Here is a 25,384-nt window from a genome sequence, read left to right as displayed (position 1 = left end):
AGGATGCACCTGTAGCCTGCGTTGCCAAGCTTTCTCGCGCCTCGTACTTCGGATCCAAGACTCAAGGAAATTTTTTATGATGATCGTATCAATAAATGACTATTGTACGTCACAAACCGAGAAGCGGGCTTAAGGCTATTTCGAAAATATCTATACCAACCTAAACATGGCGGAGTTAAGGTTTTGAGCCCTTCATAATAACATTGAATAGCTACTTAAGTCGTGAAGACTAGCCGGATGCGCATATGTGAAAAAATAATAGCAATCGACCCAATGTGGCCAACATCCTCGCCTATTGAATGCGGTGCACGCGCCATTGATGCATCAGCACCCCATTCGTCGGCACCCACATCGTTCCTGCTGACTAACTGTTGGTAGGCGCTGTTAACAGGTCATATCCCTGGCTTAGTACCTTTGTATCCCTGTCGGGATATCTTCGAGAATAATAGCTAAAATCTGTTTGAGATCAGGACCCTGGGGCTAACAATTGCGACTATCATATGATTATTTCCATATTCACATAAACATTAGTCTGCAGAGGTAAAGTTTATGGACGAAACAAATCAAGAAACATCGTTTCTAAATACAACGAGCATCAAATCTCCGAAAGCACAGTCCACAATGCCATATGCATTTGTCCCACAAGGGAAACCCTAATCTGAATTAACTAGAGCATCCGAAATGTAGAAATCTAATAGCGGCCTAGAGGCCCTAATCCGTGAGTTGACGGGAAAGCGAACGATCATACTCCCCATTCAAATACCGTATTCTCACATATCATAACCGCCCCGGTGAGCTGCGAAGGAGACAACCCGATAAAAAAACAGAACTGATGTCTTTATAACGGAAAAACCATTAATCATCATACCACAATGACAATATCCCTCCAAAGCGCCTTCAAAACGATCCATATCCCAGCCAAACTATACCGCCCTCCTAAGATCTTGAGATCTTTCCTAGCTAGCAAACAAACCCAGCCTTAACCCCCCCTCCATCCCGCCCATCGCGTTGGAACGTGGTATTCCGCACCAACCAATCGGCATCCTCAATTCCCATTCCCCACAGCACCATCCAATCCCAAACCAACAAGGCCGAAGGGGACGGGAAGAAGATCAAAATCGGGCGCTAAACGACCATCTCTCATTGCTCCAAAAACTCCCTCACACCCATTCTGAACCGGCCCAGAAGCCCACCCATCGGATCAGTCACGCTGTCTTTGTTAGAATTGTTGGATCAATCTTGCAGTTTTTGATGTGCGAATTGGAAAGAGAAAGAACAATAGGCTGCATTGTTCTCGTTAAGGCTAACAAAGTTATCTTATCAACCGTGCGCATACACTGTAAGCTTGAAGCCAAGCAAGAAAAGCGGAGAAAGAATCTCAGCCGTTCCAGTGCATATCGTGACCATCGGTCGTAGTAGCACCAGTACATAAATCCCGTGATGTCCGCATCTCCCCTTCCGTTCCTTCCTCCTCCTGCCTGCAGGAAAAAAAGTTTCAGTAGACGCCCCCTTCTTCGAAGCTACCAAAGGGACTTCCTCACCAAGCTCTTCCTCGACAGTTTGCATTGGCCGATATTCTCGACAAAAGAAGGAATTTCGGATATCTCGGAAAAGAATCTGGCACAGCAAAAGAAGCTTTCCCCAGCATTCGATAAGCGGTTTCATCTTCCTCTGGGCTAAGATCCTTAGCGACCGCACGGCAAGGTCCCCTCAAACCCCGTCATAGAGCTCGAGCTATTGATTCGTCGAACTCCAAAAACATCATGAATCCGTGCCTCACAGTTCTTCTGCGATTCACGCAGGTTAGCCAATACCTCAATCCCCTAAAAAAAAATACCCCCAAAACTAACCTTGTAAACAACAGCTCATCTTCTCCGCCATAATTCTCTCCCTCTCCGTCGTCCTAATGCTAGGCCAACGCGCCGGCGACAGCCCAGTAGTCACCAAATTCTCAATCTTTCTCGGTTCCTTTGGCCTATTCATGGCCATCTTTGGCGTCTTTTCCCAAATCTTCAGTGTCCTGCGACAATCAAAGATCGTAGGATCTCTCGATTTTGTAGTAGCACTCGTTCAATTCGCTGGTGGTGTCGTAAGTTCCCCCAAGTATTCCCTACACAACACATTTCTAATTACTTCACCAACAGGCAACAGCCGTCTCCCTCGGCCCCGGCATAAACTCCTGCAGCAACAAACTCTGGCGCGAAACAAACGCATTAGTAAACGGCGGATACATCGTCGTTAACGGTCAAAACTTCGTTTATAGGAATACACCCTTCGAATCTCGCTGTCAGATGGCTTTCGCAATCACTACCTTTGAGTTTCTCATCGGAATGACGTTTGTTATTTCGGGTGTTGCTATGATTTTGGCGGCGCAGAGGAAGAAGGCTCCGCAGCCTGCCAAGTGGTAGAGTTGGAATATTATATTTAATTCTACCTGTTTAGTATGGAAAGTGGGGTGTGTGTGGATATGGGGGGCTGCGGTTTCTTTTTCTTTTTCTTATATATATTCTTTTCTCATGATGCTTACGACATTTACCTTCTTGGGTGGACTTTTTTCTTCTCTTCGGATTTATTCTTTTATTTTTTCTATTAGCGGCTACAGGGGCTACGGATCTTGTGATTGGCTTGGAGTTTTTGGAGTTTTTTATTTATTTCTTCCCTAGGCTTGGGGACTTTGGGCATCGAGCTAACTTGTAGCTCTCGATGGTCTTTTATCCGGGTTATGACCCCGGCATCGGTATCGATATACATACCGTTTAGACCCTCGTAGACACCTAGATAGGTGCAAAGAGGACATAACCTACTTTATCAATCAAGCTTCTACAGCTGCTTTTACATCGCATACTCTAGCATATCCCATAAGAATTGAACCGTGCGTACAAAATGAATATGATTCATTCTGTATTTTTCCCCGCTCCAGCTCCACGACCATCGAAATGATCGATCGGAGCTTCCTGTCAGTGTTATCCTAGATATCTCGTCTCTACCCGAACGTCCTCCATCGATCTATGATGGGTATGGTTTTGATCTTGCATGGATAAATTCTGGCTGGAACACAAGCTACCGTTTCCAGCCACATGTGTGCTTAGACGGTTTGCTATCACTAGCACAGAAAAAAAAGGAGAAAAAAAGGAGAGATATCGACAAAGGAAATGAAATAAAACAAAACACCACCATTGAAAAAAAAAGGCTAAGCACCCCAGCAGAGGAAAGTAAACAGAAAAAAGGGGAGGTACGTCGACCAGACCTTTCAATTTTACTACACCTGCAACCCCGAATAAATAAAAAACCATTGTACTGAAGTATTTACAAAAAATAGGATACCGGTCTGCTTTTTCATTTCAAATGGCCCCCGATAATCCCATACTGAGGCGGAACACCAGGCTTTGTTAGAGTCAAAAAGTTGTCACCACGTCCAGGACCCCACGGTGTAATAGGAGCAGCAGCCCTTCTGAAGCTCGGGGCTTTGAAATTCGGAGTTCCAAAGCCGGTGATATCGACAGCGGCAGGATTGAAGCCGAAAGTGCTAAAGCCGACAGTGCTAAAACCAGAAGTGCTAGAACTAGTAGTAGTGGCAAAGCCCGTATTTCCCAAGTCAGTAGTAGTCGTAGTCCCAAAGCCAGTAGTGCTTCCTAATCCAGTAGTAGTGCCAAATCCAGTACTTCCAAGGTTTGGAGCACCCAATCCAGGATTCCCAAACCGCATAACAGCACACCCGGCATTACCATTTCCCCCGTAAAGCCCAACATTCGTATCACCACCTCGGATATTCCACTTGAGAGTATCCATCAAATTTTCTCCAGCTTTGGCGACAGCCTGAACACCACTGTTATCCATGCGCCATTTCCCAGCAGTAGCCGCAGCCGCAGCATTCCCAGCCTCAAAGTTAAACAGCTGATCGCCATCGAAACGACGTTCATGAAGTGCTTGATGGCGGACGGTATCATAAGTCTGCGACATCTCCTTCAACGCACCTACGATTTTGGCATCGTTGTTACGGAGTTCGATCGCTTTCTTAAGACCAATGAGTGTGTGCCAGAGGATGCGGTTGGGATTGAGAGAACGGTCGAATCGAAGGGTGTTGTAGGCGGACTCGATTACCTCCAAGTCTGACTTAAGACGACGAGACAAGTCGGGATTATAGTTAATTTTGCCGAGATGCTCGGTGAGGTATCGTGACGTAACGTCTGATAACTTGAGGAAGCGTTCGTGGGGAGTTAATTCCTGAGTTGCGTTTTCCGGGTTGTTAGGATTGAAGGGAGTTTTCGTGATCGTTAGCGGAGAGGAGAAAACACCGGATGGTTTATTATTGGCCGGAGTGGATGAGTCAATCAAGATTGTCGGAAGGAATGGAGGCTAAGGCATCGTCATCGGCTCGACGATGTCGCTGGTGTCGAGCAGCTCGCGGATGGAGATCTTCTTTGGCTCTTCAGTTGTGAGCTTCTCAGCTGCGGTGGCAACTGGAGTCTCGGATTGAGCGTCGGAGGCCATGGTCCAGGAGACAGGAACTCCTCCTTCCTCTTCACCAACGCTAGTGTCATCGGTGACCGTGTCTTGACCTGCCTCAAGTTGAGGTTTGCTCCTTGCTTCGACCGGCTCCGGCAGAGTAGGCGGGGTGGATCTAGCTTCTTGAAACGGAGTCTTCTCAACAAGAGAGCTACCAGAGAAACATGTATCGGCGTTGAGTGACTCATCGGAGGTCTCTGGCTTGGAAGAAGCAGAAACAATGCGAATAGTCTTCGGAGTGATGTCTTCCTGAAGGTTGGAGGACAAACTAGTGGCTGGCTTAACTGCTGGCTGTGGAGCCAGAGCTTTGAGCTGTGGTGGATCCTTAATTTGATGACGTCCACCTCCTTGGCCGCTGTGATGATGGTTATGCTGTCCTCCAGGTCCAGCGTTCCTAGCACCTCCCTTATTCCTTCTACCTCTTCTTTCAACAAAGCGGAAGGCAGGAGCAGTATCGCTTGGAAGCTTTGGCTGAAACTCATCATCCTCTTCAAACCCGTTAGTTTGGGTGTACTTGGATTCTTGCTGTTGTCCTTGTTGATTGTTGGGACGTCGTCGGCGATTGCTGCCTCGAGCAGCATTGTTACCGCCTCGGCCGTGGTTGATGTAGAGCCCGCCGCCGCCGCCTTGCATGCGCGGGACGCCTTGAGGGCCCGGCATCTTTGAATGTAGAAAGTCCGTCTCGATTGATGGATGGATGGTTTATCGATGATGATGGATGAATCTAGTTCGATTATACGGCTTGGTGATGAAGAAGAAGAAAAGGAGAAAGACTAAAGAGACAAAGAACCAATGTAACAAGTCTAAGTGATATACGAGATGGCAAATGTCTCTACGCAGATGCGGAGGGCGTAAATCCACTACGAGGGAGCGTTATATTGATAGACGTGGTAAGGAAAGATGATGATGTTGGAAGTTCATCGAAGTGGTGGCGATGCTAGGTGGAGCGTTGACGGTTGTAGTTTGCAGGACATTTGTTTCCACTTTCTCCTGTCTACACATACAGAAAGCCCACTCCACGAGGATAAAGGGAACCAGGCACATCTCAGCAAGACTGTATTGCTACAAGAGACTAGACCATGTATGGATTCCATCACTGTTCTATTCTATACCATTCTATATATTATATAGCTATGGCTCTGACAGTAAAATTGGGTTGGGAGATAGACGAAATATATGCCCATGGAGTACTCGGGGGAAGCAGCAATACTCCAGCAAGCCGCCAGGCTGGCCAGACCATACAAAATGAATCTTTGATGACTGATTTTAATACTGCAGAGTATTTCTCACTCTTACCTCGTAGAGTACCCTGTTGTTATCGCAGAATACCATTGCCGGAGCGTCTGCAAAGAGAGCGTGCGGCTGATTTGATGAAGCTAATATCAAGCTTGCCCTTTGGCTGCACAATCATAATAATCATCTGTTGATAGATGGACAGTATCTGGTAAGACAATAATAGGCTCCTCGTAGTTGATGATATCCAAGATATGCTGCTAATGCTCTTCCGACTGAGTTTTGATGAGGTTGTGTTTACCGTCGTCATTGGCATGTTGTGAACCCTGTTGCCATGCTCTCCGATCATGACCTCAAGTCTTGGCATCGACGGTCCATGTCATGTGTTGTCTATGTGTCATTTCGCTTATCTCGCCAAATTCGGCAATCGCCGAAAGAGGAAATCTTGGACTTTGACGGCTTCGTTTTGTTAGTGCCGTGATCCTATCTGTAGAGAAGGATGGACTGGTTTTTGTCAAAAGAAAGCCTAGACTGAAGGATTTGATAAAAAGGACCTAACTTTGTATATATTTGCAAATCTGATACTTGTATTGTGATTTATCGGACTCCTCCACGCTTGTATTGTAACTTTGTTGCATTTTGTTTGAGTGAAATCTGTCGATAGTGATGTTGTGATGGTATCGCTTGATGGATGCCGAGGCTAGGAACTGAGCTTCAGCAATTCTGGAGGAATATTTAAGAGGCTCTATCATCTATTCATCATTCTTCCCCTCCTCTTTATCACTCTCCATCATCTTTCATCATCCACCATAGTTGGACATTCCCAAGCCGTGTACTCGTATCACTAGAACTGTCCGACCCAAGTCGATAGATTCTGAGTCGGCTAGTCAAGTATTTAAACCGATCAAGGGTCCCAGCATTGTTTTCTATACTGTTGACTGGGTGTAGCTTTCTGACTGGGTGTATGTCTCTGGTGAGACTCTCGAACCGTGGAATTATCGTGAGTGGTATCGTTTTACCCCCAAATCGTTTCAACCAGAGGATGTTGCCACTAATGCTGCTTCGTTGTGTGCGTAAGTCATCTGTTAGCTTCATAGAGCCGAGGAAACGGAATGAATAGTATCCAATGGCAGATGCTTTCGGTAGAAGGAGTATTATAGGTATGTATGTCTTCTAGTCGTCCAGCATTGTTTCTTTTGGATATAAGTCTTACATTCTGAATGTATAAGATAATAGTGGTGCTGTGGCATGAGGGATAGGTCCTCGAGGTCGATAGGAGGATTTATCGAGGTGTCGACAGGTTGGTGATGCTGGTGACATTGTGCATTGTCGGTAGGGAGATAAAATAAAAAAGGGAGGGTATGGGAGATTTGTCGTATGTATAATGGTATGGTTGTGCCATAAACCAGAATTTTAGGTTTACAAGATCCAGCAACGGCTTTCTTCCCCAATCTCCTCCTCCTCGTCTCTCCTCCACCAACAACCAACCTCACCTTCTCACTTCATCTCTTCATCACCAACCTCATCTCCCATCGCCACAGCATCACCATCGTCACAGCGATCACGAAGTCACCTCAATTGCTTCAATCCCGATTGATTATGCGTCTGAAAGAATATTCAATCCATTGACAAGCTTCAGTTCCCGGTTTATCAGTGCATCCCCTCTGCTGGCATCACTCTCGCACGAGCTGGCAATATTCCAATAATCCCCCGTCATTAAACACACAAGTAAGTTACCCCCTCACACCCTCACTTCCCTCAGTCAATCACCAACATCACCTCCTAACCACCTTCCAGCCTTCCAAGAACAAAATCCAACCGTCCATTCACCAGAAAGACCATCTATCTATCACAATGGCCTACCTCTTCGAATCGCCTGCTCGATTCGCAGACACAATTCGAGACTGGTACCCATTCCCAGCTCGCGCAAGCTGTCTCTATCCGAACAATCCATCCCTCGATAATCCCAATTTCCCTGTCGGCCGTCCTCCAAAACCCATCCGCAGCCTCGGGATCGGCAGAACCACAGCCCGTTCTCTAATCGTCGCAATAGAAGAATACCAATCCATCATGTGGAGGGTCCGCCCAACCGCGTGGCCAAGGATGACACACGATAAACGGCAAATCGCAGATATCAGACTCCACATGAGCGGTCTACTTCAAACTATGAAATGCATTATCCCAGACCACCTTCATGAGGTCCCCGGTCCGCTTAAAGAGACAATAGATTGTCTTGCCCAAAGTCTCATCCGCCTTGAGAGTATCAACCCAGATATCCGTGGGCAATGGCGAACTTTCAACGATGTGTCGACATACACCAGTTCCAACATCTACCAGGAAATCCTCAACTTGACCAACATGAAGCTTCGGCAACTCAAAGATATGACAATCGGCGACACCTTCACCTCTCCTGTTGAAGATATAGAGGCACAGAGTGCCGCCGCCATGATAATTGAGTCGACCGCCCCCCGTCAAGAAACTGCTCAAACAGACACCGCCAGTAAACGTTCGCCAAAGTTCTGGGGAATGTCCCTCAACTTCAACATCTTCCGTAAACGAAAGCAGCGAGTTCCGACTCCAACTCCACAGCCCTCCCCAGGACTGGAAGCCCAACCAGAGACACCACCCCCATTCATCCCATTCCTACCTCCTTCTCCAGTTGAAGTTGATCGCAGCGATTGGTGCGTCCCACCCATACCATCAAGCCCTTCTACCGATTTTACAAAAGACACCGAGGATTCCTCCTACATCCACTTTCGGCCCATCCCAATCCCCATACCGGGCGCCTCATACCATTACACCGACATCCCAAAAATCCAATCCCCCGTCCTCGGGGTCCTCTACTTATCGGTCTCAAATAACGCTATCATCCCGCCAATCCAAATCGGAACTCCTTCGTCTTCCCCAACCAATGTAGCCATAAGAGAAGCTGCAGAGGAATACCGACGAAAAAAGGCATTGGAGGTAGAACTCCAACCCCGTCCGAAGAAGAAGGCAACAGGACCGGCAAATCGTGCCAGAATGGCAAGAGCCGCAGCTCGCAGAGTTGCAATGAATTCCCGCACCAACCCGAACCCAAACCCAAGTTTTAGTGCCAACGTTGGGGAAACCCAATATACCGAACATGTTGGGCAACCCACCACCACCAGGGTTGGTGCCCCCAAGCCGCCACCAAGGGTCCATACTACCAGGCCGAAGCAGTTGAGGGTCCGACATACCAGGGTTCGACTCGTCAGGGGTCGACCCACCGGTGAGGACAATGAAAACGTTCCCACGGCCCTAGCTCCCGCCGCCACCCCGCAAGCTTCGCCTGCAAAGCAAGCGGTTCCAAAAAATGGGAGCAATCCGGTTTCCCTCCTCTCTCTCGGGGCTTAAAGCCCAGCGTTTTTATTGCTGGTGTTTCTGCGTGTGGGGGAGGGGTTATTCCGTCCCCTTCCCCTTCCGTTTGTAAATATCACACATATATAGCTATATAGATAGATAGATAGATAGATATCCATAACGACTTAATGAACGAATTAAATTTTAATGGATGGAAACTTCTAACTTCTAACTTCTAATGACGAATGCGTACTGTCTATTTCGTACTCTGTTTTCTCTTCTATCCATACCTCGTAGAAACAAACCCCAGAATAACAGAAACTAAACGTAGACTTCCAATTAATACCAAAGCCTTCCTCTCATCAAGTGCCAATATTGGCCCCGGGGCTATGCCGATAGACCTCAAACCCTTCGAAGACACCTACTTCCAATCACCCCAATGTAAAGCATAAAACGTAAGTTAAACAGGCATTCTACTCAACCCCGTCGCCCCCCCACTCACCCTTCTCTCACCCTACCCCTCGAACCCGTAGGCAAACTCGACGAACCCCCCAAGAAATTTGGTATCCCCCTCTTCACCTGTGTAGAAGTGCTAGCCAACCAATCCCCACCAGGTAATCCAGTTCTAGCCAACCAATCCGGTGAAGAACCCCTCGACCTTGAGTCACCCATAGCATTCCTTCTAGACCTACCCCTCCTTACCTCACTGTTCTCTCCCCGGGTTCGTCTTCATCGTCCCTCAAGGAAGAGCTTCTGCCGCTACTTCTTTTACTGCTAACACTGGTTCGCGATTGAATGCTGCTGCTTGATGCATTGTTCAACTAATATATGTTAATCATCGTCTTCTTGAACTATTTGATACGTCAATTTGGATCCTAATCGATAGGAGGCAAATGATGTCTGTTGGGGTACTGGCTGTCGAATCTGTGGGTTTGTTTGCTGTGATCTGTCTTCGGGACCCTAAGGGACCGAACTATCCGGCCAAGGAAAATCAAGCTCCGGCTCTGGATCTGGCTCAGATTCTGGAAGTTCCGGTTGAGGCTTAGATGCCGAAGCCTCGGGCTCTAGAGATGGAAGCTCTTGACATTGTATTGTTTATACTCTGTACCTAAGAGAGGATACCTATACTCTGATGATGTGAAGTCGAAGATATTTTGCATTCGGCAGACTGGCGATGGTATTCTGGTGATGTGAAGAATGAAGACTATCGGATAGAACATATATCCCTTACGCCCGCCACTACGTAACCTATTTAGCACCAAAGCATGATTTTTGGCGCATTTTTCATGATCTTCCAGCCATCCGTGGATCTCGATTCACAATATTTCCTGTAGAAAGCCAAACAACGCATTTCTCAACCGTTGTTTCAAAAATGCAACAATTGTCCCGAAACTCCTCCCTCAAAAAGCTTTCTCATTGTCTGCTTGGCTATACACTTTCATATACATACGAGAGCTTTATAGGTTTTACAACTTCCATAGAATATAATTCCCTTCAAAATGCCATCCTATCTGGGACTTTCTAGAATACCTTTCCTAGAACTATTCATTCCACTTAAATCTTCCCTCGTAGACTTCCCTCGAACATCGCCCACCCACCTTTTCCACATTTCTCTCTAGGATCATATCTCGAATTAAAGTTACTTGGAACAGGTACTCTCGAAACCGCCTAGCATCTACTAGATCGCAGCGTGGCAGACATGACTCCCACGCCCCCTCTCAACAAACTCGAAAGAGTATCTAGGGAACTCCAACAGGTGTTCATGAGCTCTCCAAACCGTTGGCCATCTAACGGTCTCGTCTGCCACCAAAAGCCTAGCTCTGGTACTAGTATCTCTAGCCTCTCACATAATAATACTATCTACGAAGGACATCCATATATCCTAAAACTCCCCCTCGAGATCCTCCAAACCGCAGCCGAACTTCTCCCAGCACCAGGAGATGCCATAAACCTCGCGTGTGCCTGTAAAACGCTTCGTACCCAGCTCGGCCCCCAAAATCGATATTTTTGGTTTCAGACGTTAAAAAATAAAGTTGTGAAGTATAAGCGGTTCAATCGAAGGACTAATTACTACTCTGTCGTTTTGGATCATTTGGCGGGAAAACTTAAGGGTTGTCAGGTATGCCTTTCTCAGGGGAAGAATTGCGATATAAGGATCTCGGGTATATTCTACAAGTCACTATGTTGGGAGTGTAAGAAGCAGATCTTTTGGGGTATGGAGACAGAAGCCCCCATTATTTTATAAGGGTTTTGCGGAAAGGCCGCTCTAATGACATATATAACGATAGATTGGCACCACACTCGCACAAAGTATCCAGAGATAGATTTCCCAGAAAACCTCAAAGCTACCTGCTCATCTCATAACCCTTGTTTCCACCGGCCTTTGATCCGAATCCCTCACGCCGTTCAAATAATCGAAGAAAAATGCATTCCCTCCCTCCCAACCTTCAAAACCTCCTGCCAACCCGACCATCGCTTCCTTTCAAAATGGAACTTCCGCCTCTCCAAGCTCCAAGAACTCGGCATCTCGATCGTCCTCCTCACAAACTTCCTAACCGACTTTTACACAAGACTCTACACGGATTTTCATACGCTGAAGTCCCCATCACAATTCAGACACTTCATCGAAATGCGATTTCTAGAAATCGTTTCAGATCCCACCACCCACTTTCGCTCTCGATACCCCCGAGATCTTTACGAAATGTTTTACACAAATGTGGTCCGCCTAACGTGCTTTCGCAGCAGCCCCTACAAAGTCCTCAGCGCCGAAACTGCAGTTTCAACCGGTGACATTCTTTACGAACTTCTCGGTAACAACGTCGTCACGTCTTCATTCTATCCTTCCACAAAGAAACCATTACTCCTATCAAGGTGGATAAAAGATTATGTTTCAGACCACCCGGAGAAAGGGTTTAGAGCTAGAACGTGTCTGGGGAGGTTTACTTGGTGTTGCTTTTGTAGGAGTGGGTTGCTCGATGGAGCTGGGGAGTCGGCGGTGACTGATGACCATTTGCATACCTTGAGTGAGACGGCGTATTCGAGGCAGGGGTTGGCGGAGCATATTTTCAAGTATCATAATCATAGGTTTGCGCAAATGTGGGAGTGGTGTCCTGTTCAGTAGACTATCGTGGATTCGGAATCGCTCTTAGAGACCTCGAATCTATAGAAAACACCCTAGATTCTGTTTCTATGCTTGCGCAGAGTTTAACGAAGCATCGATTCCATCCGGCCGTTGAGATTGAAGTAGTGGTATTATCTCTACCGCATCCTCGCATCTTTAAAACTCTTGTCGGTCTCGTTGTTTCATGGTTTATTTTATGGATATTCAGATAGCTCACCATATGTATCCTTCGATAATAGGGATGTTGCCCAATCTTGAATTCGTAACGTGAATATAAGCCTCCTGTATGGTCGTAGTGACTTTTGTGAGGAAGGAGAGTGCGTAAGATCTATGTTATGATACGCGTGTAATTAATACTGCGCTATCATCACAACCATTTGATATCACGACCGATTATCCATCATCCAAGCTCACATCATTCTATTCCCTTACACCTTCCTCATTTTAAAAATCCCATTGAAGGAACCTCCAAACCCCTCTCAATACCCAATCTTCCAAAGAAAATACTCGTAGGTTTCTAGAGTAAACCTTCACACCTCTAGAATCCTCCTCGACCGGTATGGATCCCACTAAGGATACTCCATATATACCAGACACAATGGGCAAGAAGAATAATCGATCCAAGGGTTCAAACAAGCAGCAGAAGGGTGGATCTGCTTCCCAAGCCCCCGTTGAACAACCTCAAGGGCCACCTCGAGTCTTCCAAGAATACTTCGTTCCATCTCACGGGCTGGGGCAAGAACCACGTCGAACTACCCCCGAGATCCACCAAGAGAAAATGGTCACCGTGGGCCTCAGCCCACCACGCGTAAACCGATCCCGTGAACCTCGTACCGAACGTTCCCCTGAAGAACGTACCAGCCACAAAGCCGCGATCCGTCATAACCTCACCTTGACCGATCGTGTCTACAGCAATGTCCAAGATGCCGCCTATCAAGCCGGATTCGAAATCCAAAACGCCTGCAAACACCCTCACCAAATCCCTGGCCGCCTTGGAAACGTTGTCATGGGGGTTGCATCCGGTGCTGCCAATATGGGTGCTGATTTGGGGCAAGCTGTTGTTTCCGAAGCCGGGGGGGCCGGTATGATGTTAGTCGATAGTTGCGGCCGTCTGGTTCAAGAGGCTGGAAGTTCGGCTCATCGCGTCGCCAAACGTGCTGCTCGTCGTGCTAGTAATCACTTGTTCGGTATTCAGGAACAGAATGGAGGAATGCGTGGTGGATATGGTACTAGGGATGGGAGTATCAAGCGTGGAGAAGCCGAGGAAGATGGAGATGGTTGTGCTTGGCCAGAGGAGGAAGAGGAGCTTATGTAAAAAGGACATCATTGAATATGATCGAAGAATCCGGTGCAAGAAAAGTGTATCTTTGGTACTTTTATCGGCTTGTCAGCTGGTCCGTCCGTACCATTGAGCATTGATATACTGCACTATTCCAACCGAAAAACACGATAGACATATGAGAGATAGTCCTTTGGAGTGTGGATCCGGCTCCCTCGTGTATGTTGACATTATGAATGAAACGACGTCCTCTCAATAAGAAAGACATGTTGATCAAAACGATCAAGGAAAGTGAAGATTTTACAAGGGGAAAAAAACCGTGTAAACATATCCTCCTTGTTTCGTAGCCTTTACTGTAAATATTCACCATCTCTTTCCCAATCATAATAAATCCTGGTCTCGTTTGCAGAAATTCCAGCAATATCGGTGACAGAAACTCCCAGTCGAAGGATTAGTCGTTATTCTTCTTCATGTTGCCAGATGTTGGTTCCAAAGACATCCTTGCCAGTTCGTGAAGGATGGCAACGTTTTCCTTCTTTTTTCCTCGATGGCGTCCTTCAAGGCGCGGTCGATGACGGCGAGGGGGTCAAAGTACGCTTGTGAGACAACCTCATTTCCTCTAGCAGGGTTGTTAATACGGCCACTAACTTGATCAACAAAGCTGTTGTAGGATTCTTCGACGGCCCTTTTGAGCTCTTCGTATCCATACTTTCCCAGGAATGGGATGATATGAATCTCCAAGGCGCCGTAATACTCGGCCATCTCCTTATGGCTGATCTGCGCTGGGTGGGAGTAGGCTGCGAGCTTTTCTGAGATGACCCCGACTGTGTTAACTTTCTCTAGGAAGTCGACATATTCCACCATGCCCTCCGGGGTTTCAGCGGCTGCTTCTGCAGCGGCATTGTTTCCGTCCCCTGCTCCGGTGGCAGACGTGTTGGCATCCGTGGCCTGTGGAAAGATGAACTCCTCGACGTTGGGATTCATTTTACGAAACGTCCTGTCGACCGTGACGACGCGTCGTTGGGTTAGTATTCCACACCTCCCCCATCAAGACATGGCTCGGAAGAGTACCTACTGATATTGGAAGTAACTAGTCTGTTTCGTTAACTTCGTTTGCTCTGGCGGCCGGGCCGGGGAAGACGGGATGGGGTGGAATGAGGGTTGGTGATAAGGAAAGTGGTTTGGGGGAAGTGAAGACGAGGTTAAAGTCAATGGAGAAGTGGGAAAGGATGGAAAGATGAAGTAGGACGAATGATATGTATGAAGAAAAGCCCGGGAGGAAGTTTCCAGGAATGTGGATGGTGGTGCATTATTTTGAACACCACCCACATATATTGATGATAAGAAGAGGTGGAGAGAGGATAGTAGCAAGAGGAAGAGGTGGAGGTGGAAGGTAAATATTTCCCAAGTCGCTTCCAATGCTATGGGGGCTTTAGGGGACCAAATACGCTGAGGGGTAACGCTCTAGGACTCAAACACAACGTTCCACGGCGACGTGCAATCTTCGCGCGTCCGCCTCCGCAGATCCCACCCAAGCCAAAGAGGCCAATAGCTAGGATTTCCCTAGCCGACGAAACGATGGGGGCGGGGGCGGGGACGAGAACTACAGCTCCAAGTGATAACCATGCCGCTGCAGAAGCAGCCGCTGAAACCCCGGAGGGCATGGCTTAATACGTTGGCTTCCTAGAAAAGGTTAACACAGTTGGAGAGATCTCGGCAAGGCTAGTAGCAATTCGGAGAGCTGGTGGTCCGCGGCAGTGGAAACTTCCAGGCCTTCATCCTGCGTGGCCAGGCCTTTCAGTAGTATCGATGCGAGCTCCTAAAAAATGTACTATAACTTCATGTAATTAAGAAATATACATCTAACGTCCCCTCTATAAAATATATGGAAATCGGTGTATTCGAGACTGGCTACGGCAATTTTACGAGCGTTGATGACCACCTAGGAGATCTCATGCTTCATGGGAATGTTCTTATGAGGGAATCAAGAAGGTCTTGCCCTGGAGAGTAAGAATGCTTTGAGTACAATCTGTGCAGAAGAACGCCGGGTATACTTACCTTGTAACGGTGGCTCTACGACGAAAAAGTATAGTTCTCGATATGTTTACTAATTCATAAGCTGTGAATGGATATACATCTTAAAACGAACTATATTATAATTCAAGGTCCTGGTTGGCAATTTTAGTCATGGGTACGTACGGCTATATTTTCCAGGACTTCATAAGATACAGTCTGAGGCTATACACATTTGTCGGTCGGAACTACAAATACTAATTAGCCTCGAGGCCAGCCTTGTCTCAAGCCAGCCTACTAGTAGACTTAGAATATACTTGATTTCAGTTCTTCCAGATGGTAGCCATTAGAACATACCATTCTATGGATCAAAAGATATCGTAGCCCTGGACTATCGAGCATTTGCAGTGGATGTAGACAATCATATCGAAATCTATATGACTGGAGACAAAGCCTTCATATTAGAGTTTTTGCAATTTAGACAACGTTCCGAACAAGGATCGAAAGCTTCAGATACATCTGAAAGAGCATCTGTTGATAAGGTTTCTATTAACTTTAATCTTTTAGTTACAAAAGCGATCTTCTATCACGTGAAACCATTTCTATCGAAACCAAACGCAGATATCGCCGCCAGCATTCTAAAGCTAAACCTCAAAGCCGATACCGTATTAAAACTGAGAAATCGTATGTCAGACATGGATCCCTGAACACCAACTTTAAAGTTCTCGGCCATAGAAAGAGAAGCAGATACCACGCCTCTCACCACTTCCTACTCCTCGCAAAATCCACCCCAGCAGCCCAATGATACAACCTCGCATCAACAGCATGTCCATTCTTCTCATAATCCACCAACTTATCATGTAACTCATCCAGCGGTACAACCACCCGTTCGATAAACTCCCCATCATCCAGCTGCTGCTGCGGCTCCGGATCCCCATCCTTCAACTCCACCTCCATAACCACAAACTGCATATTCGCTGTCGTCATGCCCGGATCGCTAACAATCGTCGGGCTAATACTGATAACCTTTCCTTCATACCCCGTTTCTTCCTTCAACTCTCTAATAGCCGCAGCTTCCGGAGTCTCGCCTTGATCGATCAGCCCAGCTGGGAATTCCACGCAAACCGCTGCGACGGGAGGGCGATACTGTAGAATTATCAATGTAGACGCTGGACGTGATGGGTGAAGAAGGATAGGAGCGATAGCTACGGCGTCTATGCCAGATGAACCACGGGTTTTGCGAGCTGCGACTTCCCAGAGGCGGGGTTTGCCTGTTTGGTCTTTCCAATCGATTCTTTGGAGTTCGACCCACTTGGCATCGGCGGAGGAGAGGGTTGTGATGGCGGTGATTTCTGGGGGAAGAGGGTCAGACGACATCGCTGTCGATTTATAAATGAGTCTTGGTGGTTATGGAGGGTATTGGAGGGGAATCGAGGGTGCTCTAGAATTCCTAGGTGATGCAGGAATCTGTGGGCGAAGGTCGGGAGTTCTGGAATACAATTGTGCAACTGGAGACATGCAACAAAATCAACGCAGCCAACGCTCTGCACATGTTGACGTCGATGACCACGCAGGTATTATGAAGCCAGCCATCTCGGCCTAAAAAATGCATAAAATTGCAAGAGCAATGGTGGGAAAGCTCCAAACCGGACCTGAAATCAAAGCTAGTCCTCTTTGGCGACTTTTCACCTCTGACATGTTAACAGAAAGCCCCGAAGTCCTGCCGCAGCATGCTGGTCGTCGAGAGAATCTGTTGCATTTTGCGGGAGCAACACATATCTGCCATTAGCCTTGAACGTGGACTATCTACACGTGCACCCCTTAAAGAGTAAAAATAGAAGGGAAAACTCTCGAAATCGACAAAGCGACCGATCCGAAAGTATGTAAAAGTGCTCCGGCAGAGGAGAGATGAAGATTTCCTGCGGTTGACAATTTACAAGCCCGGGGTTAATGACCGCCCTTCGGCAAGTCTCGCTTAGGTTCAACGGCATAATTGTGCAGCCAAGGCCGCCGAAAAGCTTTTTCATAGGAGGATAGACCAGGTATCAATCTTTCGGGTTGGGCGGGTATATGATCCCGTTATCGTTACAGCTTTTGACAAGGTATATATCCATAGATGAGGAGATTACAGCCGACCGTACCGCGTCGCATCGTCCGCAGGTTCATTCCTAGTTTTTTCATACCTTGGATGTTTGGATGCTAGCGCTTGGCACCACAAAGTGGCGATTCTCCGACGGGAACTTTTGACAACCGAAATAACATCGAAATGATCGCGAGTTGGTGAATTGTGCCCACAGATAGATTTTCTTGGCTGCCGTCACTAGATACAGAGGCATTACGAGGTCACAATAAATCTCAAGGTGAAGAAATACTTCATCCGCTGATTCCATCATTCTAAATACAAAGAGAGGTCTGAACGTATAAATATATTCCATCATTCTAAATACAAAGGGCAGCCTGAGCATATACATGTATACCGGGAGAAATCACCCATATAGCCCGATCGATCCTCCGATATCGTAGCGAGACAAGGGGTATCTTGAGGATGCTGGCAATGCTCTATCGGTCGCATTCCAGTGGAAGCTTAGGCAGTCTTACCCTTGACAGTGCATGGGTCGATGAGTGGGATACTAAGACATCAAATGTTAAAAACTTAAACCAGGCAAAGAAACATTTTTCTGACAAGGACTACTTACTAAGGAAGGCAGATCTTCGGCTCTCCTTTGCATTGGTAACAGTAAAGGTATCCTTTAGAAGTAGTGGTGGGCTCAGCCACGGCGACTGGAGCCGGAGCTGGAGCGGCGAGAGCGGCTCCGACGAGGGTCATGGCGATGATGCTGAAGGCCTTCATTTTTGGTATTTGAAGTTGATATATATAGATGCTCTAGAAGAGTGATTGGATTCGTGGTTTTGAGGGTAAGATAGTTGGTAGAAGATTGTAAGTTTATTAGTTCTAGTATTTAGTTGCTAGTTGATGAGAAGATTCGAAGAGGAATTCTGGGTCCCCCCTTACTTATAGAATTTTTTTATACTTGATTCCTAACGTTATTCCTAGTAAATCCATACCCCGGATCCCAAAATAAACCGAGGTTAGGGCGCAGGGGCCTCTAATCGATGCAAATCTGCAGAAGAAAATGTTATGTTGTCCCCCTAACGTCAGAATTAGCCTGATTGGGGCGTCACTCAGTTTCTAGAAACAGATATCAATTCCCATGAGAGATTTTTTCGACACACATGATCAGGCTAATTCTTTAGCTTCTCTGCTATATGCTGGCAAAGGAATTTGCACTTTCTCTAAATGCTACGCTGACACGCCCTCACGAAAAAAACCCATTAGAGGCCGGTGGGCTGGTGCTGTAATGGTCTCGCGTTTGTGCAACAAAGCTTGTGTTGCGGCTGGATGTTATTACCGGATCCACACCGCTTGCTGACCCACGGCCCACCCGCAGCCCAGCGCCAGGCGAATCATTGGCGGGACTTGGGCCACCGACCCTTGCCCTCCCCCGCAGAACAAGCTTAAGACTTTGAACTTGTGACAACATTGGACACAATACCCTCGACGAGACGGTTCCGAAATTGTTGGATATGCAGGCGACCAGGAAATCCTAATATGAAGCCATGGCCCGGCAGGGACTAGAAGCTGGGGATTGCTTCATGAGCTCAGGATGCAAATGCAACGCTATGGCTACATGCTTTGACTACATTGAGAAGTATATACATCTCGATATACGGCTGGCTATCGCGCGTGGCTCTCGAAGGAAAGATATGTTGAGAACCGCCGTATAGACAGAACAAGAGCAGCCAAACCTCAGATTTTGAAGTATTATTACATTAAGAACATAGGATGATATCGAGCCTTGGGACGGACGGGAAACCAGGTACTAACTGAGTTAGATCAAATTACGGTAAAGCTAATCGGTCTAGCCTAAACAGAAAGAATTTGGAATCTCTACCGTATGTCGGCTAGAAAACACATTTTGGATATCCAACAGAAATCACAAGGCATCAAATTTGAACCAAGGCCGGACATTTAATTTTCGTCTACTAGGCCGGCTGCATCTCGCTATAAGCGACCGATATCGTCTTCTTGCCACGCTGGAATATCAATCATATTAAAATAACCTTTTTCGTCGGGACCACGGAATTTTAAAGCTTTAAGTTCCGCCCTGACTCGGCTTCATTATTCGGGACGCTCACGAAGTACTCAAGTTCCCCAATCCTAACCCCCATTAGTTTTGTTACGACCGCTGAAATGGCAACGTTGAAACAGCTGACTAATGGCCTCCCTGTGCTTCAAACATGCACCTTGGTACGTTGGAAGGCAAAGCTAGCTTGTGTTTCTGGCTAGACAAAAGTTTTGTCGACTGGCTATATGCTGGACTGATATTGCCAATTGGCAACATCGTCCGATATGCGAGTCAATGTAAATGCGCAAAGGTTTTATTGGCATATTGCCTCGCATTCCATTGGCCGTGTGCATATTAGCGGTTCGGGCCGAGTTATTAATCCTAGAAGCTAGGCTTCAAAAGCTCTAGAAGGGAATTTCTATTTCCCTACTCTGTGGTAATCGGGTCGTACGCTGTATTTTGCTTCAGAATATGAATTAGTAGAGCGATGCAGAAGAACAGGAAATGCTAAAGTGTTACCTTCCGAGCCTGGTTTTCGTTCATAAGCTATAAGGATCATTAGGATAATCTTAAGATTTCTGCGTACAGAATGTGTAAATTTTGAACCACATAATTTAGAATTATCTTATGGAGATCCTAAGACTGTATTTTGGCCGATTGGAGAACTATGGGCTCGACCATAACCTCAAGTTGATGTTCAATCGTACAAGTCACGGTGGCCACCTCCCGGCAGGCCGGCGACCTGAGCTAGAAAATTCGACACACAATCCTGTGGATACCCTCGGCCTCAAAGGCATATAACAAAACAAGACAGGGCACGATTAAGGCTTACAAACAACATGTTTGCTTTGCGATGTCAAAGTAGTTTATCCACTCGGTATCTAGATTTTCGGTTCGGTCAACTAATATTTAGGCGGAGAAGATATACTCATATGCCGAGTTCGGCTCATACACTACATCATGGCACCCGCGATTGTGTAACCCAATCCAATCTCGGCTCCGAGCCATGTGTGCAGGAAGACCTTGTCGCGGGGCAACTTTAGCCGACCAAGCCTGAAGCCGGGATTCAGTGACATACAAGCCGTCCCCTATTCGCTGCAAGGCCGATTGCGAGATTCCTTGGCGTTAGTTGGATTCAATTGAAGTCCATTTTCTGGATACTGTCCTGGGATCGAGAAAGGAGAAGCATTGAATACTTTGCGCCTAGATATGAGCGTTCCCGATACCCTCCGTAGGGGCCTTTCCGCCCTTCACGACCTCAGGCGACGCACCCGCAACCAAACAACACCTTTCCAAGCCAATAACAAGTCGCTGCCGAACCGGTTGGTCGACGTCTTCCTTCGAACATGGGATCTTGGCTTCACATCATTTGGTGGTCCGCCGGTGCATTTTCAGATTCTCCACCAAAGGTTCGTCGAGGGTCGTGGTGGCAAGCAGAAATGGGTGGATGAACAGACGGTAAGAGTTCGCACGCACCGTACATAATCTACAGGAGCTGTGGCTAATATATTCCCATATCAGTATCAAGAATTGTTCGCTATATGCCAGGCATTGCCCGGGCCTGGTAGCACGAAGATGATTTTTTGTTTGGTTTTACTACATGCTGGTTTCATTCCAGCAATATTTGTGTTTTTGATATGGAGGTAAATGCAACCTGGCCCCGTTCTAAAGCCGACGGCACGAACGAGCGAATTTCTGACAACATACAGTCTTCCAGGGGCAATTGGCATGTATGTTCTGTCAATTGGGGTTCAGAACATCAGCGAGGTGCTCCCTAGTCCGGTGTACCCGCTTCTGTCAGGTCTAAACGCGTCTACAGTGGGGATTATCGCTTTGGCAGCTGTCCAGCTCGCCGAAAAGGCGATTATAGACAAGCTCACGCGTATTTTGGTGATTGCGGGCGCTTGTGCCGGGCTCTGTTATAATGCATTGTGGTATTTTCCTCTCCTGATGGTTCTTGGTGGGTTCGCCACAGCCGTATGGGATGGCTGGGCGAGTCAAAAAGTTGGGAAATTAAAAGCGAAGATGCGTCGTAAGACGCGCGAACCGGATACGGATGCAGCTTTGGAAACCGCAACGACGGCGCAGGATATTCCCTTGGAGGAGAGATCGAATAGTCACGAAGGTGTCCAGAGGAGGAACGTCGGGACTCGCTCGGAGGATGCTCGGGATCTTGATGTTGATAGGAACCAATCTGACAGTACCCCGAGGGCACACCCAAGCGTAGCTCCCGCTGAGACTGGCAAGCTACATTTAATCAAAGGAAAGGTGGGCGTAGCTATTATAGTCCTCTTTTTCGGTATGTAATTCCGCCGACTTCTGTGCCTCCTTCGAACGTCATAGGTCATTAACTTTGTTCAAGCGTCTTTCATTGCGATTCTTGTCGTCCGGGGGACTCTTCGGGTACGCTTACTCGCACTCGATCTCTTCGCAAATATGTATCTTGCCGGAACCATCATCTTCGGTGGTGGACCTGTGGTAATTCCACTCCTCCGCTCCTACGTGGTGGATCCAGGCTGGGTAACAAGCCGTGACTTCCTTATCGGCCTCGCAATCATCCAAGCCTTCCCTGGCCCAAATTTTAACTTTGCGGTGTATCTGGGATCCCTTGCATTGCAGAAGTCTCAATTCCCCACAATCTTTGGTGCATTCTTAGGTTTCGTCGGGATATTCTTTCCCGGGATAACTTTAGCTGTTGCAATACAGAGTTTTTGGCGAATTCTTCGCAAGAAAAAGGTGGTGATTGATATCCTTCGCGGAATTAATGCTACGGCGGTCGGATTGGTTTTTACCGCTGTTTATAGATTGTGGGAAATAGGCTATTTGACAGCGGAAGCGAACCAAGGACAAAGTCTTGCACGGGAGCCTTGGTGGGTCGTTGTCGCCGTTGTTACCTACGCGGAAAGTGCATGGTTTAAGATCCCCCCGGCGCTAGCTATTGTCATCGGTGCGGTATTAGGGCTTTGTTGGTATGGCGCTGTGGGTCGATGACGTTCAAGAAGCGGGTTAACAGCGACGGCTTCCACATTCTTCTAACAGTTTGCGGTAAAGGATCTGGTCGCTTGTATCAATATAGCTCCGCTCTGTGCGATGGTCACCCGGCTTAAAATTCTTCTTTATGGTATTTTGTTTAAAGCAGACTCACCACCGAGGCATTTATGTAACAAACCATTTCAACGTTCATTCCATGACACTTTCACCGTCATAGTACCGCGATATGATTGCTTAATAACACGTAGCTATGGCTAGATAAATAAAATAAAAACGACAAGATGGCGCAACATATAAAGAAAAAGGGGCGCGAAGTAGAATTCATAACACAGATGCTAGTTCGGATTATATTATGCGAAAAGAGATACGCCACCATCGTCAGAATTGTAAAAATACTGGTCTGAAGATTCCAAAGGAACACCACCACCAAAATGACCCGAAAGTTCGTCGGCTGCATCGATTGAATCAAAACCGAGAGGTTTTGGTGGTAAGAAATCGATATTTTGAAAGCTTTCTGAGGGTACCGCCTGCACAGGTACACTTTGCGAGTGAGATATAGGTGTTGCTTTCCGTACGCTCAACGGTGTTTCGATCCCCGTTGTAGAATCAGGATGGGGTTTGAGCCCCCTATAGCCCGGAACAATTTTATCTAGTACGAATTTCCGGATTTCCTGGTTCATTTTATTCAGGATGCCTTCCTGGTCTTTCAGTGACGAAGGTGATGCATCCTGAATGTAAGGAGGCTGCCATCCTAAATAAAGGTTGTTGCTACAGCCAGAAGTTTGCACCGCCATGCCAGTGTGAGCTTGGAGATACCGATAGCATAGGAAACATGAAGGTTTGCTGACACCGATATAGCGTAACCCTTTTAGATATTGAAGATTGTTTCGATAAAAAAGATCATGAAGGATGATCTCGGCGTGGACCTTTAGCTTGAATGTAGGGTCTTTGTACGTTTTTTCAATATTTGATTGAAGTTTTTGGTTGAACTTTAGGTCGCGAGCATGGATTTCGTTCTGATAATATTTGCAGCGGGAGGGATCATTCACCATCCGGTTAATGATGCCATTTATCGATGACTTATTGCAATAATCCGGTGGTTCAAACTTCGAATGACAGGCTGCAACCTCTACTGAATACTCAAGAAAGAGTTGAGGATGATGGCGTCCGGCTTCGACTAAAACACCGGCAGCCTTGATATGGGAGCCTAGCCGCCCGATCAGATGTCGGATTTGACCATATTTACCGCCGCTTGGGCAATTCTGTCTTCGCTTTGTTTCTTCCGCGCGACGTGTGACTGAGACTAACTCTTTAGAAGATCTAGCGTCGTAGCATAACCGGCTTAATGCTTTCAAGTCTAGATCTTGGTCGCAAAGCGAAGTTAACCAGATTTTGAGTGCTTGTGCATCTATAATTCTTGTTAAAATTCAAACTGTAGACTTTAAATTTGTAGGAAAAGGGACCCAACCTTCTGTGTCTTCCATCCGAAGCTCTTTGAGGCACGCCTGGGCCATAGAATGTAACTGCGATCTATAGGACTTTAATCTGGCGGAACAAAAGTCAATCACACGGTCGGAAATTTGACTTCGTAGCGCCGAAATGTCCTCGTCGGATGCACCAAAGACCTTTTCAAGGTTATTTAAGATCTTGGAGATATGTGGTTCGAATTTTGGTCCTTTATTTGTATTTCCGGCTATCCAATATTTCAATTGAGGGCCATCTTCTATCGCAATCGCGGTTACGGTATCCCCACCTCTTTCATAATCGCATACATAGGCCAACTGATCCAAAAATCGTCTTCTTATGTCTTCGTTGTCATCCGACCAACGATATTCGCGATCGATGGACTTAAAATGCGGTCCTTGTGACTTCCCGTACGCAACCAGGAGGACAAGAGGCTCATAGAACCTCCTCCACAGTTTTGGGCTAACCTGTGGGGGGCAAACATCGGGCGCTGGGTACGAGACCACATCGGATGATACACCAGAGCTGCGCCTTTTTCGCTTTTTTTTAACTTTGCGATCAATAGGGGAATCTGGGGGTTTCCTGGCACCGAGACTAGGAGGATCTTGTGGGGAGGTAGTCTCGGCACACGGACAGCTTGATTGTGGTGAAGAAATTTGTGGCCTCTTCTTCCCTTTCCCCATTTTTCTTGACTTCTTCAACAAAATTTAAAATTTGCAGATCGATCAAATATGAAATAATTCAATTACAGAATTTCAATTTTATATTTATATTAAGGCCAGGACTTTTACATCTCAAGAGTGCTGTACCAGTTTTACAACTTGAAGTGTAAATTTGGAGACGGAAGTTTCCAACAACAGGCAACATATATCCGGGGTCAAATCGCGACCCCGCTTCCGGATTCTTCCATCTGGATACATGTATACACCACATTCTCGCATACAAGGAATGTATTTTTAACGACCAGTGCTGTTAAATAAACCGCGGTATACGGGCACCGAAATGTGCCAGTACTTGCATATCTTTTAGGCATACAACAACTCAACTCAATCCTGGACTGGAGGCAAATATATCCGGCAAAATGTTAGTGCGCTGCAGTACGTCGCAATTCAAAGTTGTGGACGGCTGAGGGCTGACCTACACCCCCAGGATGGATGCGGGATGTCTGGCACAAAATTGATTTTTAGGATCGAAACTAGTCACCTAATTGCAGAGAATCGGTTGGCGTTTTGATCGATCCATATGGGATCCATACGTATTGAAAGAGTCGGAATAACGGTCTATAGAGATATTACTTCAATATACACATGTGACTGAAAGAATTTGGGG

At 46.8% G+C, this 25,384-nt stretch overlaps 10 protein-coding genes across 10 annotated transcripts; 5 read left to right on the top strand and 5 right to left on the bottom strand.

The window, feature by feature from the left end:
* Positions 1 to 1,763: 1,763 nt before the first annotated feature.
* On the top strand, positions 1,764 to 2,408 carry DFL_003101 (uncharacterized protein; the record flags this gene model as incomplete). The annotated part of the gene is made up of 3 exons (XM_067631991.1): positions 1,764 to 1,802; positions 1,865 to 2,089; positions 2,145 to 2,408. The coding sequence occupies 3 exons, from the start codon at positions 1,764 to 1,766 to the stop codon at positions 2,406 to 2,408; spliced, it is 528 nt and encodes a 175-aa protein (XP_067494481.1).
* A 928-nt stretch (positions 2,409 to 3,336) lies between these two features.
* On the bottom strand, positions 3,337 to 5,166 carry DFL_003100 (uncharacterized protein; the record flags this gene model as incomplete). The annotated part of the gene is made up of 2 exons (XM_067631990.1): positions 3,337 to 4,224; positions 4,381 to 5,166. 2 exons carry the CDS (start codon positions 5,164 to 5,166, stop codon positions 3,337 to 3,339), a joined length of 1,674 nt encoding a protein of 557 aa, XP_067494480.1.
* Positions 5,167 to 7,593: 2,427 nt separating this feature from the next.
* On the top strand, positions 7,594 to 9,114 carry DFL_003099 (uncharacterized protein; the record flags this gene model as incomplete). The annotated part of the gene is made up of 1 exon (XM_067631987.1): positions 7,594 to 9,114. One exon carries the CDS (start codon positions 7,594 to 7,596, stop codon positions 9,112 to 9,114), a length of 1,521 nt encoding a protein of 506 aa, XP_067494479.1.
* Positions 9,115 to 10,759: 1,645 nt separating this feature from the next.
* DFL_003098 (uncharacterized protein) lies at positions 10,760 to 12,181 on the top strand (the record flags this gene model as incomplete). Its single annotated transcript, XM_067631986.1, has 2 exons — positions 10,760 to 11,024; positions 11,349 to 12,181. The coding sequence occupies 2 exons, from the start codon at positions 10,760 to 10,762 to the stop codon at positions 12,179 to 12,181; spliced, it is 1,098 nt and encodes a 365-aa protein (XP_067494478.1).
* Positions 12,182 to 12,779: 598 nt separating this feature from the next.
* DFL_003097 (uncharacterized protein) lies at positions 12,780 to 13,496 on the top strand (the record flags this gene model as incomplete). The annotated part of the gene is made up of 1 exon (XM_067631985.1): positions 12,780 to 13,496. The coding sequence occupies one exon, from the start codon at positions 12,780 to 12,782 to the stop codon at positions 13,494 to 13,496; it is 717 nt and encodes a 238-aa protein (XP_067494477.1).
* A 432-nt stretch (positions 13,497 to 13,928) lies between these two features.
* Positions 13,929 to 14,444, bottom strand: DFL_003096 (uncharacterized protein; the record flags this gene model as incomplete). Its single annotated transcript, XM_067631984.1, has 1 exon — positions 13,929 to 14,444. The coding sequence occupies one exon, from the start codon at positions 14,442 to 14,444 to the stop codon at positions 13,929 to 13,931; it is 516 nt and encodes a 171-aa protein (XP_067494476.1).
* Positions 14,445 to 16,232: 1,788 nt separating this feature from the next.
* Positions 16,233 to 16,850, bottom strand: DFL_003095 (uncharacterized protein; the record flags this gene model as incomplete). The annotated part of the gene is made up of 1 exon (XM_067631983.1): positions 16,233 to 16,850. One exon carries the CDS (start codon positions 16,848 to 16,850, stop codon positions 16,233 to 16,235), a length of 618 nt encoding a protein of 205 aa, XP_067494475.1.
* A 1,207-nt stretch (positions 16,851 to 18,057) lies between these two features.
* On the bottom strand, positions 18,058 to 18,324 carry DFL_003094 (uncharacterized protein; the record flags this gene model as incomplete). The annotated part of the gene is made up of 2 exons (XM_067631982.1): positions 18,058 to 18,103; positions 18,170 to 18,324. 2 exons carry the CDS (start codon positions 18,322 to 18,324, stop codon positions 18,058 to 18,060), a joined length of 201 nt encoding a protein of 66 aa, XP_067494474.1.
* A 2,485-nt stretch (positions 18,325 to 20,809) lies between these two features.
* DFL_003093 (uncharacterized protein) lies at positions 20,810 to 22,591 on the top strand (the record flags this gene model as incomplete). The annotated part of the gene is made up of 4 exons (XM_067631981.1): positions 20,810 to 21,058; positions 21,122 to 21,243; positions 21,310 to 21,899; positions 21,963 to 22,591. 4 exons carry the CDS (start codon positions 20,810 to 20,812, stop codon positions 22,589 to 22,591), a joined length of 1,590 nt encoding a protein of 529 aa, XP_067494473.1.
* A 350-nt stretch (positions 22,592 to 22,941) lies between these two features.
* On the bottom strand, positions 22,942 to 24,738 carry DFL_003092 (uncharacterized protein; the record flags this gene model as incomplete). Its single annotated transcript, XM_067631980.1, has 2 exons — positions 22,942 to 23,999; positions 24,060 to 24,738. The coding sequence occupies 2 exons, from the start codon at positions 24,736 to 24,738 to the stop codon at positions 22,942 to 22,944; spliced, it is 1,737 nt and encodes a 578-aa protein (XP_067494472.1).
* Between the last annotated feature and the right edge of the window lie 646 nt (positions 24,739 to 25,384).

This window comes from Arthrobotrys flagrans, assembly GCF_004000055.1.
Source record: "Arthrobotrys flagrans strain CBS H-5679 chromosome Unknown unitig_3, whole genome shotgun sequence".
NCBI classification, from domain to species: Eukaryota; Fungi; Ascomycota; class Orbiliomycetes; order Orbiliales; family Orbiliaceae; genus Arthrobotrys; species Arthrobotrys flagrans.
The sequence above is the reverse complement of the archived record's forward strand: the minus strand, read 5'-3'. Positions and strand labels throughout refer to the sequence as shown.